The 19,364-nt window shown below is 42.6% G+C and overlaps 1 protein-coding gene across 1 annotated transcript in view; it reads right to left on the bottom strand.

Moving 5' to 3' along the window:
- Positions 1 to 9,337: 9,337 nt before the first annotated feature.
- Positions 9,338 to 19,364, bottom strand: part of usp34 (ubiquitin specific peptidase 34) — a gene marked incomplete at its 5' end in the record, with an annotated part of 53,464 nt that continues 43,437 nt past the window's right edge. Inside the window, 11 exons of the mRNA XM_083905558.1 lie at positions 9,338 to 10,965; positions 11,419 to 11,578; positions 12,487 to 12,627; positions 13,956 to 14,096; positions 14,177 to 14,256; positions 14,726 to 14,849; positions 16,010 to 16,134; positions 16,261 to 16,365; positions 16,463 to 16,570; positions 18,175 to 18,301; positions 19,210 to 19,288. Of these exons, the coding sequence (XP_083761684.1) occupies positions 10,220 to 10,965; positions 11,419 to 11,578; positions 12,487 to 12,627; positions 13,956 to 14,096; positions 14,177 to 14,256; positions 14,726 to 14,849; positions 16,010 to 16,134; positions 16,261 to 16,365; positions 16,463 to 16,570; positions 18,175 to 18,301; positions 19,210 to 19,288 (1,936 nt within the window). The 3' untranslated portion in view covers positions 9,338 to 10,219. The remainder of the gene's footprint in view (positions 10,966 to 11,418; positions 11,579 to 12,486; positions 12,628 to 13,955; positions 14,097 to 14,176; positions 14,257 to 14,725; positions 14,850 to 16,009; positions 16,135 to 16,260; positions 16,366 to 16,462; positions 16,571 to 18,174; positions 18,302 to 19,209; positions 19,289 to 19,364) is intronic.

Below are 19,364 nucleotides of genomic sequence, written 5' to 3'. Positions count from 1 at the left end.
TCATCCATCAACCCATTGATCCATCCATCCATTCATCATCCACCCATCTACCCATTCATCCATCCACCCACTATCCATTTATCACCAAATCCATCATCCATTCACCCATCCATCCATCCATTCATCTACCCACCCATTCATCCATCCACCAATCCATCATTCACCCATCCATCCATCCACCATCCATTCATCCATCTATCATCCATCAACCCATTGATCCATCCATCCATTCATCATCCACCCATCTACCCATTCATCCATCCACCCACTATCCATTTATCACCAAATCCATCATCCATTCATCCATCCATCTATCCATCAATCATCCATTTATCCATCCACCCACTCAACATCAATCCATCTACTCATCCACCCACCCATCCATCCATTCATCTACCCACCCATTCATCCATCCACCAATCCATCATTCACCCATCCATCCATCCATCCATCCATCCATCCATCCATCCATCCATCCATCCATCCATCCACCCATCCATCCATCTATCCACCCACCCATTCATCCATCCATTCATCCGTCTATCATTCATCTACCCACCAAAATCCATCACCCATTCATCCATCCATCGCTAGGCAGAAGTTCCGTTGTGCACGAAGCCTCTGAAGAATCAGCCGAGATGATTAAAAGCTTGGAAATGACGCCGATGACCTCGACATCGATGTCATTTTCTACGTCGTCTACAGCACTTTGGGGGCGGAGTCGGTTCCTCGCTCACCTCGACGTGAACGCCCACCTGGTCGTCCAGACTGTGTTTGAAGGCCAGTCGCATGTACTCGGCCGACGTGTCCACGGGGACCACGATGAGCGACACGGTCGTGCTCTGACCCGCGGCGCGCCGCACGTTCTTCTGAATCTGCAGGTTGTAGCAACGGCGATTGTTCACGTCGCACGGTCCCTGGTTATCGATGCGGAAATTGGCCGAACGGATCAGGTTGGACTTGGACTGGTCGGACAGTCCCTGGTTGTCCCACCTGTTGATCAGGTCGAGCACTTCGTTGCGTTCCCTTTTGGTGACGTCTTTGAAGGCGTTCCGACCGCCTCTGTCGAGGAAGCTGGTCACCAGGTTGTTGTCGAGTTCGTCCTTCCTGGTGCAGATCACTCTCGGAAAACCGGTTTGCCGCTTCCTGCGATGCGACGCGGTGTACGTGCACTCCCCGGGACCGATCTTACCGCAGTAATCCCAGTGGCCGAGGATCGACGTGTAGCACCAGCTATATTCGTAGCCGCCGGTTCCGCAGCTGTCGTCGTAGCGACAGGACTCGCCTCTGTAGGTGTAGCCCGGCAGAGGCGAGCAGTAATCCCAGCCTTCTTTAGTGTGACACCAGAAGTAATCTTGTGATGCGTGATACTGGCACTGGTCAACGCACACTTTCATGTACATGGTGTAATGGACCAACGCTCTGGGCTCCACTCGCGCACATGTGCTCCAAACTCCCGCGAACAACTTGCACTCGTCGTACTTCTCCCCGTAGCCGCCGCAGGTGTTAGCACAACTGTTGCCCTTGTAGTCCACGTTCTCTCCCGGGGAACAGTAGTCCCATCCTTTCTGGGAGTTGCACCAGTAGAACGAGTAACCGCGGCGATCGCAGCCGTCAGAACACGGCACTTTGTACGTGGAGGTGAAATACTTTGCCGGACATTCGGCGGGGCAATCGTCCTCAATTAAGGAGGGAAACCACCCACCCGCAGCGCGAGCGGTCGTGAGCGGCAGCGCCAGGAAGCAGGCGACGAACGTTAGCGTCGGCGACGCGGCTCTGCTGCGAGCGGCCATTTTAGCTCGGTGCTGTAGGAGAAGGTAGAAGAAGATCTTTAACGTCACACATTAGCTCATATTTACAGGAGGTCAATCCTTTCAGCCAGTGTCTCTTATTACACACATTCATCCATTCATCCATCCATCATTCATCCATCCATCCATCCATCCATTCACCTACCACCCATTCATCCATCAATCCATCCATCCATTCACCTACCACCCATTCATCCATTCATCCATCAATCCATCCATCCATTCACCTACCACCCATTCATCCATCAATCCATCCATCCATTCACCTACCACCCATTCATCCATCCATCCACCCGTTCATCCATCCATCCACCAAATCCATCATCCATTCACACATCTATCCACCCATTCATCCATCCACCCATTCATCCATCCATCCACCCGTTCATCCATCCATCCACCAAATCCATCATCCATTCACCCATCTATCCACCCATTCATCCATCCACCAATCCATCATCCATCCACCCACCACCCATTCATCCATCCATCATCCATCCACCCAAATCCATCATCCATCCACAAATCCATCATCAATTCATCATCCACTCATTCATCCATCTATCCACCCAACATGATTCCATCCACCCACCATCCATTCATCTACCCACCCATTCATCATCCACCAAAATCCATCATCCATTCATCATCCAATCATTCATCCATCCATCTATCCACCCATCAACCCATGTATGAATATATCTTGTACACAGACACATACATGTATATATATATCTGTGTATATATACTGTAAAGTAGAATATAGTGAAAACAGCTTTACACACAGAAATATAGTCTGAATATAGAATAAAAATATAAAAAGTAAGAATATATTAGATTATATGATATAATGGAAGACATTAATATAAACATAGAGCACAGAGTGAACACATGAATACCTGACTGTCGTCGTCCTCACGTCCAAATGTCCTCACGTCCAAATGTCCTCTGTCTCTGAGGTCACTCACACAAACCAATATTTGAGCAGAGACATTTCCAGTCAGAAGTCACATGAACACAAAAACAAACACACACACACACACTAAATATTTACAATCATGTCGAAAGAGTTTTTTCCTCTGCTGCCTCGTGTGGTCACTTTGTGTCACCGAGTTAAGTCTAAATTAAATATTTTAAAAGCCGAATTTGACAGAATAAGACGTTTTAAGTAAGTGATGGAGGCAGAAGTGGATCAACTCCTGTGATGTTAAAATCACTGGTTTACTCTATGGACTTTGGTGTGGGAGAGTGAGTGACTTTGGTGTGGGGAGAATAAAACTACCATGTGGGCAAAGAAACCTTTAGAATTTCAGTAAAATATAGTATTTCTAAAGTAAAATACTGCACTTTAGTGCAATAATTGTGAATATACAGTAAAATACTCCCCTTTAATGTAATAATTGTAAAATTACAGTAAAATATAGCATTTGTGGAGAAAAAAAACCTGTAGAATTTCAGTAAAATATAGTATTTGTACAGAAAAATAATGTACTTTATTGTAATATTTGTTAAGTTCCAGTAAAAGATAACATTTGTAGAGAAAAAAAAACCCTGTTTCAGTAAAATATAGTATTTATAAAGTAAAATATTGCACTTTATTGTAATAATTGTACAGTTACACTAAAATATAGTATTTGTACCGTAAAATACTGCACTTTAATGTAATAATTGTAAAGTTACAGTAAAATATAGTATTTGTGGAGAAAAAAAACTGTAGAATTTCAGTGAAATATAGTATTTGTACGGTAAAATACTTCACTCTAATACAATAATTGTGAAGATACAGTAAAATATAGTATTTGTACTGTAAAATACTGCACTCTAATGTAATAATTGTAAAGTTCCAGTAAAAGATAGTATTTGTACAGTAGAAATACTGACATTTCATCATTGTTTATGAAAAGTGTAGAAAATAATAACTACTTTGAAATGAAATGAGCGTCCGACTAAGACAATAATGTCACATAAACACCTTAGTCGGACTAACGTACCTGGACCGTGTGATTCATAGTCTGATTAATTTACTGCAGCATGTAAACACTTATTCAGACTGGAGTACATACTGCAGTACCGTTGGTGGACAGCAGGGCCCTGATCTGGCAAGGCTGGTTTTCTGCTAACAGCCAGCAGGGGGCAGCAGAGACGTTCAACCATCACAACACGTCTTGGTCCGATATTCACTTGGTTAAAAAATGTATTTGCAGAATAAATAAAAGATGGTGATGAAATAAAAAGACTCTGCAGAGAAACTGAGACGAGCTTTAATCAGAGAGAAGAAGAAAAAAAGATGGATTTGAAGAAACACGTTCACGTCTTTATCTTCGACTGTGACACGGACTTTAACAACAGGGAACTGAAAAACCACTCACTCTCCCACACCAAAGCCCACAGAGAAACACAGTGATTCACAGGGACACAGGAGCTAACGCTAACGTCTGAGCTAATGTCTGCGACTCTAACCCCGTCCACCTCCTCTACCTCCTCTTCCTCCTCTACCTCCTTTTCCTCCTCTTCCTCCTCTACCTCCTTTTCCTCCTCTACCTCCTTTCCTCACTCCTTTTCCTCCGCTACCTCCTTTCCTCACTCCTTTTCCTCCTCTACCTCCTTTTCCTCCTCTACCTCCTTTCCTCACTCCTTTTCCTCCGCTACCTCCTTTCCTCACTCCTTTTCCTCCTCTTCCTCCTTTCCTCACTCCTTTTCCTTCTCTACCTCCTTTCCTCACTCCTTTTCCTCGTCCCCTTGGTCCTAATTCTCCGACGTCTTTCGCTCGATCCATTTCTCCGACATCGTTCGCTCGATCGACTTCGCCTACTGGCGTTTCGCCACCGGGGGCGCCACTTTGTGGCGAAAGGGAACAAACGTCGGAATCCGAGTTTCCACCGATGCTCCTTCCGACTCTGCGACCTCTGGTCGTTGGCGTTTGGTCCGAAACACAAAAATCGTCGACGTGGCCGTTGTCGCTAACGCAGCCGACGCAGCATCGCCCGTCGCAGCGGAACACGCTGTCCGGCCCGACGGCCGCGGCGAGCGCCGTCAGGGCCGCGCGGCGTTCGTCGGGCATGTTGCCGCCGCCGCCGCCGCGCGGCGTGAATATCGTGGAAAACACGACGGCGCGCCGCGTCCAGTGCCGGAGGAGCCGGAGATGGTCCAGGATGTTCTCCTGGTGACTGCTCGACGTACATTTTTCGACGCACGGCGACGAGAAGACGTAGAAGAGCATCAGGTCGTCGGCGTTGGCCTTCTGGGTCAGATCGTGGAGGCGGGACGCCACGCGAGCCTCGGCGTGATCGGCGCCCCACGGTTGGCGTTTCCGAACCTTGGCCGCGACCACCCTGCTGCCGACGTACACGTCGCCGTTGTTGATCGTGTTCTTCACGTCGTCGGGAGGATCGTCGGCGTAGACTCGCTGAAGGATTGCGTTGATGTTCTGGTTCTGGTTCTCCGGGACGATCACGGCCAAACTGAACATGCCCTGCACACCGTATCTGCAGCACAGAAACACAGTTTTTATAAAAGAACGCAGCACCACTCACTCTCCCACACCAAAGTCACTCACTCTCCCACACCAAAGTCACTCACTCTCCCACACCAAAGTCACTCACTCTCCCACACCAAAGTCACTCGCTCTCCCCACACCAAAGTCACTCGCTCTCCCACACCAAAGTCACTCACTCTCCCACACCAAAGTCACTCGCTCTCCCCACACCAAAGTCACTCGCTCTCCCACACCAAAGTCACTCGCTCTCCCACACCAAAGTCACTCGCTCTCCCACACCAAAGTCACTCGCTCTCCCACACCGAAGTCACTCACTCTCCCACACCAAAGTCACTCACTCTCCCACACCAAAGTCACTCACTCTCCCACACCAAAGTCACTCACTCTCCCACACCAAAGTCACTCACTCTCCCACACCAAAGTCACTCACTCTCTCACACCAAAGTCACTCACTCTCCCACACCAAAGTCACTCGCTCTCCCCACACCAAAGTCACTCGCTCTCCCACACCAAAGTCACTCACTCTCCCCACACCAAAGTCACTCACTCTCACACACCAAAGTCACTCACTCTCCCCACACTAAAGTCACTCGCTCTCCCACACCAAAGTCACTCACTCTCCCCACACCAAAGTCACTCACTCTCACACACCAAAGTCACTCACTCTCCCACACCAAAGTCACTCGCTCTCCCCACACCAAAGTCACTCACTCTCTCACACCAAAGTCACTCACTCTCACACACCAAAGTCCCTCACTCTCCCCACACCAAAGTCACTCACTCTCTCACACCAAAGTCACTCACTCTCACACACCAAAGTCACTCACTCTCCCCACACCAAAGTCACTCACTCTCCCACACCAAAGTCACTCACTCTCCCCACACCAAAGTCACTCACTCTCACACACCAAAGTCACTCACTCTCCCCACACCAAAGTCACTCACTCTCTCACACCAAAGTCCCTCACTCTCCCCACACCAAAGTCACTCACTCTCACACACCAAAGTCACTCACTCTCCCACACCAAAGTCACTCACTCTCCCCACACCAAAGTCACTCGCTCTCCCACACCAAAGTCACTCGCTCTCCCACACCGAAGTCACTCACTCTCCCACACCAAAGTCACTCACTCTCCCACACCAAAGTCACTCACTCTCCCACACCAAAGTCACTCGCTCTCCCCACACCAAAGTCACTCGCTCTCCCACACCAAAGTCACTCACTCTCTCACACCAAAGTCACTCGCTCTCCCACACCAAAGTCCATAGAGAAAACCAGTGATTTTAGCTCACAGGGACACAGGAGCTGCTGGTCCTCTGCTGCCTCGTGTGGTCACTTTGTGTCACTTGTGGTTTTTCTCTATGAGATTTGGTGTGGGAGAGTGAGTGACTTTGGTGTGGGAGAGTGAGTGAGTGACTTTGGTGTGGGGAGAATAACCCTACGATGACATTCTCTCACCGCGTCTTGATGCCGTTTACGACGTATGAAAGTCGTCGTGGATCAACAGCGTCAGAGTCTTCAGTGAACAGGAAGAAGACGAGCGTCACAGTCGTCCAACGCAACACAGCCGACATCTGAAAACGCAGTATTTGTACAGTAAAATACTGCACTTTATGTGTAATAACCGTAACGTTACAGTCAAATATAGCATTTGTGGAGAAAGAAACCTGTAGAATTTCAGTAAAATATAGTATTTATAAAGTAAAATACTGCACTTTAGTGTAATAATTGTACAGTTTCAGTAAAATATAATATTTGTACAGTAAAATACTGCTAAATCACTTGAATATGTCAGAATTGTTAGTATAATGTAGTAAAATACTGTGCAGTGAAATCATGGTCATTAACGACACAATTACAGTGAAATGATATATACAGTATATACATATATACAGTATAAATACACACATATACATATATATATATATATATATACACACAGGTGTGAAGTATAACTCACGTCTGTTGCTGGCGACAGTTTCTCCTCTTTGTGTCTGACGAGCAGAAAGTGAAGTGTTTATCAAAGAAAAGGAGGAAGAAGAAGAAGATGAAGATGAAGAAGAAGATGAAGATGAAGAAGAAGTAGAAGAAGAAAAAGGAGAAGAAGAAGAAGAAGTAAACATTAGAGGAAGAAGAAGAAACAATCAAAAGAAAGATCTTCACACTTTTCTTCGCCTTCAAGAAAAACACAGAAATACGTGACTGAACGTTTTTTTTTACATTAGTAACAGTTTTAATACACGTTTTAGCAGTAGTTTTGTAGTAGAAGTTGGTTTAGTCATAGTTTCAGTAGTAGGTTTAGTAGTTTAGTATGGGTTAGTTTAGTAGTAGTGGTGGTAGTAGTTCTGTAGTTTTGGTGGTAGTAGTTTCAGTCTCAGATTTCGTAGTAGTTTCAGTAGTAGGTTTAGTAGTTTTGCTGTAGTAGTAGGTTCAGTAGTAATATCAGTAGTAGTTTTGTAGTAGTTTCAGTAGTAGTTTAAGTAGCAGTTCAGTAGTTGGTTTTGTAGTAGTTTCAGTAGTAGTTTTGTAGTAGTTTCAGTAGTAGTGTTGTAGTAGTTTCAGTAGTTGGTAGTTTAGTAGTAGTTTTGTAGTTGGTTTTGTAGTAGTTTCAGTAGTAGTTTAGTAGTTGGTTTTGTAGTAGTTTCAGTAGTAGTTTTAGCAGTAGTTTAGTAGTAGTTTCAGTAGTAGTTTTAGTAGTTGGTTTTATAGTAGTTTCAGTAATAGTTTTGTAGTAGTTTCAGTAGTAGTTCTATAGTAGTTTCAGTAGTAGTTTTAGCAGTAGTTTCAGTAGTAGTTTTAGCAGTAGTTTAGTAGTAGTTTCAGTAGTAGTTTTAGTAGTAGTTTAGTAGTTGGTTTTATAGTAGTTTCAGTAATAGTTTTGTAGTAGTTTCAGTAGTAGTTCTATAGTAGTTTCAGTAGTAGTTTTAGCAGTAGTTTCAGTAGTAGTTTTAGTAGTAGTTGGTTTTGTAGTAGTTTCAGCAGTAGTTTAGTAGTTGGTTTTGTAGTAGTTTCAGTAGTAGTTTCAGTAGTAGATTTATAGTGATTTATAGTAGTTTCAGCAGTAGTTTTAGCAGTAGTTTAGTAGTTGGTTTTGTAGTAGTTTCAGTAGTAGTTTTAGCAGTAGTTTAGTAGTAGTTTTAGCAGTAATTTAGTAGTAGTTTTAGCAGTAGTTTTGTAGTACCTGCTGATTCACTGAGCCACTTCCTGTCTCTTGAACAGACTCAGGATCAGCTGAGTTTCACTGTGACTCTCTGATTAAAGACAGAGATAATGAAGAGGAAGTTCTAAATAAATAAATAAATAAATATATATTTTAAAAATAAAAACATTAAAAAAGTTAAAACGCAAAGAGATAAAACATCAAAGCTGATCATTTTAGACAAAACAACGGTTTGAGAGTGAGAATTTAAACATTAATAAAGTGAAAATATTAACATTAAGTGAATATATTAACATTAATTAAGTGAGAATATAAAATATAAACATTAATAAAGTGAAAATATAAACATTAATAAAGTGAAAATATAAACATTAAGTTAATATATTAACATTAATAAAGTGAGAATTTATACATTAATAAAGTGAGAATATAAACATTAAGTGACAAATATATTAACATTAATTAAGTGACAATATAAAATATAAACACTAATAAAAATGAATATATAAACATTAATAAAGTGAGAATATAAACATTAATAAAGTGATAATACGTACATTTCTGCTGCTGAAATGACAGGAAGTTGACGGGCGGCACTTCCTGTGTCTCCGTCTTGTCGACCCTGCCGAGACAAAACGGTGAGAGCGCCACACGACTTCACTCTTCTTCGTATTAAAAGTCTTTTTATTAATTTATTCTCTATTAAAATAAAAATCAGGAGAGAATCAGAGAAACAGCAGAGGAACGCCGAAAAACAAACCAAAAACACACCCAAAAACAAACCAAACTCACGGAATGTACCTGGAGTAAAAAGGAAAATAAAAGCTCCAGCTGGTCCAACATGGCGGCTTTATTTCAACCACAGTCCAATAAAGCACCGCTTTGATATACTCATATATATATAAAGATATTTATATATATATTTATATACTTTTCATATACACCTTCAGGCAAAGAGTCCAGAGGATTCTTCACAGAATCCACAAACTTTGTGGGGGTTTTTGTTTTTTGTCTTAATTTACAGGTAAACGTCATTTTCTGGATCAGTTCAACCACAGAGAGAAAAAAAATCAAGGCAACGCTTTTTGTTTTTCGTTGTTTTTCTTGTTGTTGTTTTTTTCTGCCTCGACGGTTTAAAGTACAAAAACTGGCACGAGAGGACGCGACAACGGTAAAAACAACGCAATAAAATTAAACGACGCACAGACACAAGAGACCGGAGTCGTGTAAACCTTTTCCCCGTTACAGCGAAAAAAAAAAAAACACGCAAATAAAAACTAAGTCAAATCAGTATAAAACACACGCGCCGCGCTCACGCACACACACGCACACACACACGCACGCACGCACACGGAAACAAAACAAAAAAAAAAATAAACAACGATTTTAGTTTTTTTTTTGCTCCTTTGAAAAAACAAACAAACAAAAAAATGTGCTATAGCTTTTTACGGACTTTTTCTTCTTTTTCCGTCAAAAGAACGAGAAGTCGGCGGGAAAGTTTTGAGCGGGAAAAAAAAAAAGAAGAACAGGCGTACGAGCGGCTAACGGCGGCGACGACATTAGCATCGGCACAAACAGCAGCAGAAGAAGAAGAAGAAGAAGAAGAAGAAGAGAAACGCCCACTTTTCTTTCTTTCTTTCTTTCTTTCCTGAACACAATTCATCGTTTTCAGCGAAAAAGAAAAAAGTTTTTTTCTGTCGTCAAAAACAAACAAAAAAAAGATCTCATGGAGGCCGTGTGAGGTGGTGATGTCATGAAGGGGGCGGGGCTTTAGCGCACAGTTTGGTAACTATGGCGATGGTGGCCTCCACCGTCCGGTGCAGCATGTCCAGCATGTCGGGCGGCGGGCCGGCGCTAGCAAACGCCTGGGAGGTGGGGGCGTGGCCTGGCGTGCATCCTTCTGGCCCCTCCCCCACCAGCCCAAGGGCAGCTGGGAAATGTGTGTCCTCTGGGAGGGGCGGAGCCACACAGCTGCTGCTGGCCTTAGTGACCGCCTCCTCCTCCTTTGTGTCCTGGGAGGAGCCGGCAGTGGCCGCCTCGCCCCGCCTCCCCTCCCGACGCTCCGCCTCCTCCTCCGCCTCCACGTGTCGCGGCGGCTCGGCGTCGTCCGTCTGAACAAACCCCTCCCCCGCCTCCTGCAGGAGCGAGGAGGAGGAGGAGAACGAGGAGGACGAGGAGGAGGCGTCCATCTTCTCCTCTTTGGGGGAGGAGTCTAGGTTGGCGGAGGAGGAGGCGGGGGCGGGGTCGGGGGAGGGCGGGTCCTGCTCGGTGCCCGGGTCGATCAGGGAGGAGGAGTCTCGCGTCTCCGTGTCGGAGGTGCTGGCGGGCGTCAGCGCCTCCTGGTGGTCGGGTTTCAGCTCGCTGCACGGCGGGAGAGCAGAGGAGGAGGAGGAGGAGGCGGAGCCGACGCAGAGCGGGGGCGGGGCCGAGTCGGCGGGCCGGTCGTCGTCGCTGCTCACTCTGCGACGTTTCACCGGAGTCGCACCTTCATCGTCGGCTGACACACACACACACACACACACACACACAGACACACACAAAAACATGTTAAAGATGCTGTTTCTTAACTCAGACACCAGGGGGCAGTGTTTGTGTCACGTCTGTGGTTGCTAAAATTCACTTAAAGATCCAAAATCTACTTTAAGTCCCAAAATCTATTTAAAATTCCAAAATCTACTTATAATTCCTAAAATTCACTTATCCAAAATCTACTTAAAGTTCCAAAATCCACTTAAAATTCCAAAATCTACTTAAAGATCCAAAATCTACTTTAAGTTCCAAAATCTACTTAAAGTTCCAAAATCTACTTAAAATTCCAAAATCTACTTAAAGTTCCAAAATCCACTTAAAATTCCAACATCTAATCTAGAAAACCACGTCTGCTGTGCTGTGATGACTCCGCCCACGTTGAGGAGGAGGAGGAGCCTGTGAAGTGTCGGTCACGTTGTACCTTTAGCTTTGTGGTCGTTAGCCTCCAGCTCCAGAACGTTACGCTGCTGCACACAAACGCGACAGCGGCCCAGCAGCTCCTGGAGGGCGGGGCAGAGGGCGGGGTCAACGGCCTGGACGGACGGCTGGACGGACAGAAGCAGCACCAACGCCCTCAGGTCCTGAGAGAGAGAGCAGGTGAAACGCTGCATGAGGCTGAAGCTAGCCAGCGTGGCGTTCTATTTAGCGAGCTCAGTAATACCATTTCGTTCAACCTGGTTAGCTAGCATAGTTAATACAATTTCAGTCCATTTTGGTAGTTTGCTAAATAAATATCTTCGATTTAATTTAAATAGCTAGCTAAGTATTACTCTTTAATACAATTAAGGTAGTTAGCTAAATAGGTCTAATTCTAATTTGTTAGCTAACTAGACTAAAAACTATTTTAGTCTAGTAAGTTAGACAAATAAATCTGTTTAATTTGAATTAGTTAGCTAGCTAACTAAAAACCATTTCAGTTCATTTGGGAGATAATAAATCTATTCGATTTCAATTAGCTAGCCAAATACATCTGTTTGAGTTAGTTAGCTCGCTAAATACCATTTCAGGTCATTAAGATTGTTAGCTTAATAAATCTATTCAATTTCAATTAGTTAGCCAAAACAATCGGTTTAATTTGAAAGCTAGCTAAAAAGCTTTTCAGTTAATTTGAGAGTTAGCTTAATAAATCAATTCAATTATTTAGCAAGTTAGCGCAATAAATCTAGTTCATTTCAATTAGTTAGCCAAATAAATCTGTTTAGTTTGAACTGGTTAGCTCGCTAAATACCATTGCAGTTCGTTTAGGTAGTTAGCTAAATAAATCTATTTAACTAATTCAATTAGTTAGCGAGTTAACTAAATACTATACTATTTCAGTGAATGACGTTAGCTAAATAAATCTGTTTAATTCAACTTAGTTTCACTCGCTAACCAAGTCGAAAATGTACTTGGCTGACTAGCTAGCAAGCTAACAGTCTCTGTGTATTGTGTGTAAATGCGGGCGGTGAACGTGTGTGTGTTGTTGTGTGTTGTTGTGTGTTGTGCGTACGGCGTTGAGGAGGCCGCTCGTCTTGCTCAGCTCCAGATGATGAGCGACGAGCTCCGGCTGCAAACTGCTCTGCTCACTCAGGAGGTTAGTCACCAAAACACCGATCAGGTTTGAGCAGCTGGGACCAGACAGGACCTGGACCTACACACACACACACACACACACACACACACACACACACACACACACACACACACACACACAGTCATTTTCAAACAGATAAGCTAGTTTGTCGTCTTTATCTCAGTGTTAAACTCAAGTTTGTAAACCACTCACTCTCTCACACCAAAGTCCATAGAGCTGCTGGTCCTCTGCTGCCTCGTGTGGTCACTTTGTGTCACTGAGTTAAGTCTAAAGTAAATATTTTAAAAGCTGAATTCACTAAAATCAGTCATTGTAAGTTAGTGATGGAGGCAGCAGTGGATCAACAACTCCTGTGAACTCCTGTGTGCTGTGATGTTAAAATCACTGGTTTACTCTATGGACTTTGGTGTGGGAGAGTGAGTGACATTGGTGTGAGAGAGTGAGTGACTTTGGTGTGGGAGAGTGAGTGACTTTGGTGTGGGAGACTGAGTGACTTTGGTGTGAGAGAGTGAGTGACTGGTGGGGGAGAGTGAGTGACTTTGGTGTGGGAGAGTGAGTGACTTTGGTGTGGGAGAGTGAGTGACTTTGGCGTGGGAGAGTGAGTGACTTTGGTGTGAGGAGAGTGAGTGACTTTGGTGTGAGGAGAGTGAGTGACTTTGGTGTGGGAGAGTGAGTGACTTTGGTGTGGGAGAGTGAGTGACTTTGGTGTGGGAGAGTGAGTGACTTTGGCGTGGGAGAGTGAGCGACTTTGGTGTGAGGAGAGTGAGTGACTTTGGTGTGAGCGACTTTGGTGTGAGGAGAGTGAGTGACTTTGGTGTGGGAGAGTGAGTGACTTTGGTGTGGGAGAGTGAGTGACTTTGGTGTGGGAGAGTGAGCGACTTTGGTGTGGGAGAGTGAGCGACTTTGGTGTGAGGAGAGTGAGTGACTTTGGTGTGGGAGAGTGAGTGACTTTGGTGTGGGAGAGTGAGTGACTTTGGTGTGAGGAGAGTGAGCGACTTTGGTGTGAGGAGAGTGAGTGACTTTGGTGTGGGAGAGTGAGCGACTTTGGTGTGGGAGAGTGAGTGACTTTGGTGTGGGAGAGTGAGTGACTTTGGTGTGGGAGAGTGAGCGACTTTGGTGTGGGAGAGTGAGCGACTTTGGTGTGAGGAGAGTGAGTGACTTTGGTGTGGGAGAGTGAGTGACTTTGGTGTGGGAGAGTGAGTGACTTTGGTGTGAGGAGAGTGAGCGACTTTGGTGTGAGGAGAGTGAGTGACTTTGGTGTGGGAGAGTGAGCGACTTTGGTGTGGGAGAGTGAGTGACTACTTGAATATAACAACTGTGCAGTTTGTAAACATGAACATTTAAAGTAAAAAGGTTAAATTGAAGACGAGTGAAGGAAACAGCACCTTGTGCAGGAAGTAGGTGAGAAAGGAATAAACCACGTTGTTGTTGAGAAACGTCCTCTCGTCCATCAGGATGCACTTGATGTACTCGCTGAACGCCGGGTCGTCGCACAGCAGCTTCACGCATGTTTTAGCTAGCACAGACTGAGGGGGGGGGGGGGGGGGAGGGTCAGTGCTGCTGCAAACATGAAGTTAAATAAGTAAATAAATAACAGTGTTCTCACCTGAGACTGACACAGCTCTGTCCACAGTTTAGGGAAGAGAGCGAGGTGAAGAGGAAGTCCTTCATACGCTATCAACACACCTGAGGAACCACACACACAATCTCATGATTATCAGCATTACACACACACACGTTTGTGTAATCTCATGATTACTGTTGTTATTTCTAATATCCTGCTCTTAACCTTTTTCACGCCAAAGTGAAATCACTCTGCTGACACGTGGAGATTCCAAAATCTACTTAAAGTTCCAAAATATACTTAAGTTCCAAAATTCACTTATAAATCCAAAATCTACTTAAATTTCAAAATAAACTTATAAATCCAAAATCAACTAAAGTGTCAAAATCAACTTATAATTCCAAAATCTACTTATCCGATGTTTTGAAACGTAAGAACCTGGATCACATTAGCCACAATATTTGAAGCAAAACACTCAAAGATCCCAAAGTTTCAGACGAGTCAAATTTAAGACCTTTTTTAAAAAGAAATTCAAGAGCAATTTTCTATGTTAAAAAAAACGTTGTTCCATCGTTAGTTTTCGTTACGTACTGAGTTTGACGAGCGTGTCGGTGAATTTCTCGCAGTTGATGGCGACGCGACACAGCAGGTGGATGAACTGGTGATAAGACAGGAAATAATCCAGCAGCATCCGGTCGTACACCTCGTCTTTACCCTGGAGAACAAATGACGACACAGTTCACTGCTAATGTTCACGATAACAGACGTTAACGATAACAAACGTTCACGATAACAAACGTTAAAGCGACGCAGACGTAAGTAAAAATGTGCTTTTAAGCTGAAAAAACTTCTATACAGCTTTTCTATTCTATTTAGCGACCTCAGTAATACCATTTCATTCAACTTGGTTAGCTAGCATAGTTAATACTATTCAATACTAATAGTTAGCTAGCTAAATAGATCAAATTCTAATTAGCTAGCTAACAAACTAAATACTATTTCAGTCTATTTTGGTAGCTAGCTAAATAAATATCTTCAATTTAGTTTAAATAGCTAGCTAAGTATTACTATTTTAATACAATTAAGATAGTTAGCTAAATAGGTCTAATTCTAATTAGTTAGCTAGCTAACTAAACACCATTTCAGTCTAGTTAGTTAGACAAATAAATCTGTTTAATTTGAGCTAGTTAGCTAGCTAAATAAATACCATTTCAATTAATTTGGTAGTTCGCTTAATAAATCTATTCGATTTCAATTAGTTATCCAAATACATCTGTTTGAGTTAGTTAGCTCGCAAAATACCATTTGAGTTCATTAAGGTAGTTAGCTTAATAAATATATTCAATTTCAATTAGTTAGCCAAATCAATCGGTTTAATTTGAATTTGTTAGCTAGCTAACTAAAAACCATTCCAGTTCATTTGGGAGTTAGCTTAATAAATCTATTCAATTTCAATAAGTTAGGCAAATACATCTGTTTTATTTGAATTAGTTAACTAGCTAAAAAGCTTTTCAGTTAATTTGGGAGTTAGCTTAATAAATCAATTCAATTTCAATTACTTAGCAAGTTAGCGCAATAAATCTAGTTCATTTCAATTAGTTAGCCAAATAGATCTGTTTAGTTTGAGTTAGTTAGCTAGCTAACTAAATACCATTTCAATTAATTTGGTAGTTCGCTTAATAAATCTATTTAATTTCAATTAGTTAGCAAGTTAGCTAAACAAATCCGTTTAATTCTACTGAGTTCACTCACTAACCAAGTAGAAATTGTACTTGGCTGACTAGCTAGCAAGCTAACAGTCTCTGTGTATTTCCTGTAAATCTCTAACTAACTAACCAACACTGTATTTCCTGTAAAGGTGGGCAGTGGACGCACCTTGCTGCTCTCCACCATAGAGGGCAGCAGACACATGTTGAGCTCCGGCCTCGGAGGGCGGATGTTGTTCTTAGCTCCCATTAGCTTGATGTTCTCTCTGCACGGCAGGTAGGGACCAAAGGACACTGTGGACACACACACACACACACACACACACACAATTATTTGCAGCATTTTCATTTAAAGTAGATGATGATGATGAAGGTGATGAAGGTGATGAAGAGGAGGAGGAGGAGGAGGAGGAGTCTCACTGGGGATGTTGCTGTGGTGATATGTGCAGTGGTTGTGCTGCAGAAATGGAACCAGAGTGTGCAGGAAGTCGTGAGGACTGAGCAGAACCAGCTCCTTCAGAACGTCTACAGGAAACAGAACAACACACGGTTCAGACAAAGGACTTTGTTTTTATCCTGCGTGTGTGTGCGTGTGTGTGTGTGTGTGTGTGTGTGTGTGTACCCAGGCAGGCGTTGCGTAGCTCAGGCGGACTGTACGAGTTGAGGAGGGTGAGCAGCTTGTGGGCGAAGTCGATTCTCTCCTGCCACTGGATCAGAGCCTGCTTCACATCTGGATCGAGGGAAACATCACAACCACGTCAGTGTCGTCATTTGTTTTAGTTTCTACGTCGTTAGCACACGTTAGCGTCACTCAACGCCACACATTCTACAAACGTGTGCGTGTGTGGACGATCAACGCAGTTTTATCCTTGTGAAATCGCAACTACGCAACTTTATTCTTGAAATATTGCAACTACCCGACTTTATTCTCATAATATAGCAGCTTTATTCTTGTAATATTGCGACTACCCAACTTTATTCTCATAATATAGCAGCTTTATTCTTGTAATATTGCGACTACCCAACTTTATTCTCATAATATAGCAGCTTTATTTTTGTAATATTGCGACTGCGCAACTTTATTCTCATAATATAGCAGCTTTATTCTTGTAATATTGCGACTACCCAACTTTATTCTCATAATATAGCAGCTTTATTCTTGTAATATTGCGACTACCCAACTTTATTCTCATAATACAGCAGCTTTATTCTTGTAATATTGCAACTGCGCAACTTTATTCTTGTAAAATTGCAACTACGCAACTTTATTCTTGTAATATCACCTTATTCCCGTAATGACATAACTTCTAACATCCAAACTATGCAACTCTACTCTCATAACATCGCAACTTTATTCTTGTAATATTGCAACTACCCAACTTTATTCTCATAATATAGCAGCTTTATTCTTGTAATATTGCGACTACCCAACTTTATTCTCATAATATAGCAGCTTTATTTTTGTAATATTGCGACTGCGCAACTTTATTCTCATAATATAGCAGCTTTATTCTTGTAATATTGCAACTACGCAACTTTATTCTTGTAATATCACCTTATTCCCGTAATGACATAACTTCTAACATCCAAACTATGCAACTCTACTCTCATAATATCGCAACTTTATTCTTGTAATATTGCAACTACCCAACTTTATTGTCATAATATAGCAGCTTTATTCTTGTAATATTGCAACTACCCAACTTTATTGTCATAATATAGCAGCTTTATTCTTGTAATATTGCAACTGCGTAACTTTATTCTTGTAGCATCGCAACTACGCAACTTTATTCTTGTAATATCACCTTATTCCCGTAATGACATAACTTCTAACATCCCAACTATGCAACTCTACTCTCATAATATCGCAACTTTATTCTTGTAATATTGTAACTATGCAACCTTATTCTTGTAATATTGCAAGTACACTTTATTCTTGTGATATCGCAACTTTATTCTCATAACATAGCATCGTTATTCTTGTAATATTGCAACTTCTTTCTTGTAATGTCGCAACCTTATTCTCATAATACCGAAACTTTATACTTGTAATATCCCAACTTTATTCTTGTAATGTCGCAACTTTATTCTTCTAATATCGTAACTTTATTCTCATAATACCGCAACTTTATACTTGTAATATCGCAACTTTATTCTTGTAATATTGCAACAATGCAACTTTATTCTCAGAATACCGCAACTTTATCCTTATAAAATTGCAACTTTATCCTTGTAATATTGCAACAACTCAACTTTATTCTCATAATATGCATGTGTGTGAAGGCTAAACTCAGGAGAAAGACCGGATCGGGGTCCTTTGGACGTCGGTCTGACCTTTGCGTTGCAGATACGGTCGCGTGGCTTTCAGCACAGACAGGAAGATTGAGAGCAGCTCCACCAGGTCTCCAGTGACGTGACACGCCGTGGCCTCGTGGTACATCATGTGCAAAGTGTTGAAAGACTGCAGGGAAACAGAAAGACAACAGGGAACCGTTTTACAGCTGGTCTTCATCACGAAGCAAACACCAGAGGGAAATTAGAGGGAAAAAACATAAGAATAAGAGAACTTCAAAGAGGCGAGAAAAAGCATAACAGCATTCCATCCAAGTTTGGTCTCCACAATGACCCCCGTGTTTAAGTGCAGTATTTGCGTAACTTTCTAGAGCTCTTGTAATTTCACGTTATTTTCGTAATATCGCAAATTTATCCTCGTACTTTTGCAAATTTATTCTTGTTATATCACACTTTTATTCTCATAATATAGCAACTTTATTCTTCTAATATCGCACCTATGCAACTTTATTCTTGTAATTTACCTTATTCTTGTTATAACATAACAACTTATATCGCAACTTTATTCTTTTAATATTGCAACTACGCAACTTTACTCTCATAATATCGCAACTTTCTTCTCATAATATTGCAACTACCCAACTTTATTCTCGAAATAACGTAACTTTATTCTTGTAGCATCGCAACTACGCAACTTTATTCTTGTAATATCACAACTTTATTCTTGTAATTTACCTTATTCTCGTTATAACATAACAACTTATAATATCGCAACTTTATTCTTGTAATATTGCAACTACGCAACTTTATTCTCAAAACGACGCAACAACGCAACTTTATTCTTATAATACCGCAACTTTATTCTTGTAATGTCACCTTATTCTTGTAATAACATAACGACTTCCATTTTAGCGTAAGCTGTGAAACTAAACAAACGCCTACAGGAGAGAAGAGAGAGTCTACGTCCACGACACAGATGTTATATTTGAAAATGAAAACACGTGGACGCGGCGTGGACGCGGCATGGACGCGGCGTGGACGCGGCGTGGACGCGGCGTGGACGCGGCGTGGACCTACTTCAGTCATGAGGATGAGTCCTCTGTTGAAAACCACCAGCAGCCGGTCCTCGTCGTTCTCCAGCAGAACCCTGAAGGCACTGAGGAGGAGAACCAGAACCAGAATCAGAACCAGGTGTTAGGAGGAAACAGGTCACACAGGTCAAAGGTGTGTTC

The sequence above is a fragment of the Microchirus variegatus genome, assembly GCF_963457635.1.
Source record: "Microchirus variegatus genome assembly, chromosome: 19".
Taxonomy (NCBI): domain Eukaryota; kingdom Metazoa; phylum Chordata; class Actinopteri; order Pleuronectiformes; family Soleidae; genus Microchirus; species Microchirus variegatus.
The sequence above is the reverse complement of the archived record's forward strand: the minus strand, read 5'-3'. Positions and strand labels throughout refer to the sequence as shown.